The sequence below is a fragment of the Rhagoletis pomonella genome, unplaced genomic scaffold (genome assembly GCF_013731165.1).
Source record: "Rhagoletis pomonella isolate Grant_MI unplaced genomic scaffold, Rhpom_1.0 Rhpom_scaffold_10771, whole genome shotgun sequence".
In the NCBI taxonomy this organism is placed as follows: Eukaryota; Metazoa; Arthropoda; class Insecta; order Diptera; family Tephritidae; genus Rhagoletis; species Rhagoletis pomonella.
This window is the reverse complement of record NW_023469299.1, coordinates 3,314-5,471: the sequence shown is the minus strand read 5'-3', so window position 1 is coordinate 5,471 and position 2,158 is coordinate 3,314. Positions and strand designations below refer to the sequence as shown.

The window sequence follows — 2,158 nt, the reverse complement described above, 5'->3', positions numbered from 1 at the left end:
AATATTAATGTTTGCCACTTTATCAGATTCCCTTACGATTACACCATACCCTTCTATTACATACTAACCGCCATTCTCGCCATGTTGCTGGAATTCTTCAGCATTAATGCCGCTGGTATTGTCGATGGCCTATTCGGCTGGTTTGTCTATAACATTTCGGCTCATTTGCAAATTATGCGCCTCAAGCTCGAACATCTTGTACAACTACAAATGGCTGACCCACAATTTCAAGCTGAATTCGCTGCGTTCGTCAACTATCACCGGGAAATCATTTCACTTACATTGGAACTGGATGCAGTTTATGCGCCAATCATTTTCTTGCATGTTACGCTTTCATCGCTGCCCATCTGCTTCCTCGCCTATCAATTTACTTATATAACGGATCAAGCTAATGTGCCCTTTATGGGTCTGCTGTTGGCTTCCATTGTGATACAGTTAATGATTTATTGTTTTGGGGGTGAGAAGGTGCAAAATGAGGTAGTTAATACTTTAAGATGTGAATAAGTATTTATATTGTAATGGAGTAATTTTTATCGATATCTGGCATACATATAATGTGTATAAAATACCTTTTTGCAGTGCGAGAAATTATGTGAAAGTATTTATTTGCTCATACCATGGCACAAGTTACCGCCAAAGCATTCGCGCTTATATCTCACACCATTGATACGCTCGCAACGTGCTTTAGTTTTGACGGGCTACTTCTTTACAGCAAACCGTAGTCTACTTGTATGGGTAAAAACTCTGTTGCAATATTCTACTTGCATATTAATCAGATTTTTTTTTAATTGAATTGCTCTACTCTACTTTATTCACAGATTTTTCGAACAGCTGGCTCATACACCGCAATGCTATTCGCACTGAAGGAAAAAGAAAAATAAATAAATAAAATATACTACAGGCATCTCAGAGCTGATCCGCTCCGTCCGTTGCGCGATAGTATGTACGCAACTAACAGCTGAATAAATTATTCGTTTTTCTATTGAGAGCGCCAACGTTGCTGCGAACGGTTTTCGATTTTATTAAAAAAACAATTTCGTTATTTCATTAACTCTTCTTTTGAACTTAATAAAACATGGTGATTTGCTAGTTATAAATTAATTTGATACTTATTTAGTTTTTCGCAGCGCAAACGAAAGCCGCATGGAGCATGATGTGGTGAAGCCATCTCTACACCTGCTGCTCTGTGCCGCCTTTCTTTTTTGTGTGTCCAAGCACCTTGCGTCCCACTATGAGCTTTTGGGAATGGATATCAGTCGCTTAGGGAGCTCTCTCTATTTCTACCCTCCCCCTCACCATTGCGGCCTTTCTGTGTCTTTTTCTTTTCTCGTCTTTTGGTCACCACAATGGACATCATAGTCCAAGTGTGCTTGCACGTACGGAGGTAGCCCTATAACCTGACTTAGCCTCCGCGATTTGTATCAGCTTTTCTTCGTTTCGAACTCGCCAGGTGGTGGCAGCAAAATCCAAAAAGGGTTTTTACTAATGGCTTTCGGTCCTCCACGGAGAAAGTCAACAGCAACAAAACAAAACAAAAAAAGTAAGTGTGCCTGGGCCACACTGTAGAAGTGAAACTTACGTTAGTTATCTATCTATACATACACACATCTGCTTTTGCTTAAGGTTATATTTTTTCTCTTTTTTTTCTATCAATGTAGATCCCTACCTCTACCACTGTTCGTTTTAATAACATTCATGTTATTCTGTTTTTCCAATATCTTCATTTTTATCTTTATACTCTATCGATAACAAAATCGATTATAACCTCCATCAAAATATCGATAACAAAATCGATGACAAATTTGATAAAAATTTCAATAGCAACATCGATAAAACTATTGGTAGGTAAATCGATTAGAAAATCGATAAAAATGTCGATAATAAAATCGATAAATATCGATAACAAAATCGATATATATCTATAACAAAATCGATAAATATCGATAACAAAATCGATAAACATCGATAACAAAATCGATAAACATCGATAATAAAATCGATAAATATCGATAACACAATCGATAAATATCGATAACAAAATCGATAAATATCGATAACAAAATCGATAAATATCGCTAAAAAAGTCGATAAAAATCGATAACAAAATCGATAACAAAATCGATTAATATCGATAACAAAATCGGTAAATATCGATAAG

General features: G+C 36.2%; 1 protein-coding gene across 1 annotated transcript; it reads left to right on the top strand.

The window, feature by feature from the left end:
* The first annotated feature begins 81 nt into the window (after window positions 1–81).
* LOC118756532 (odorant receptor 45a-like) lies at window positions 82–881 on the top strand. The gene is made up of 3 exons (XM_036491292.1): window positions 82–477; window positions 580–735; window positions 819–881. The coding sequence occupies exons 1-3, from the start codon at window positions 82–84 to the stop codon at window positions 879–881; spliced, it is 615 nt and encodes a 204-aa protein (XP_036347185.1).
* The last annotated feature ends 1,277 nt before the right edge of the window (window positions 882–2,158 follow it).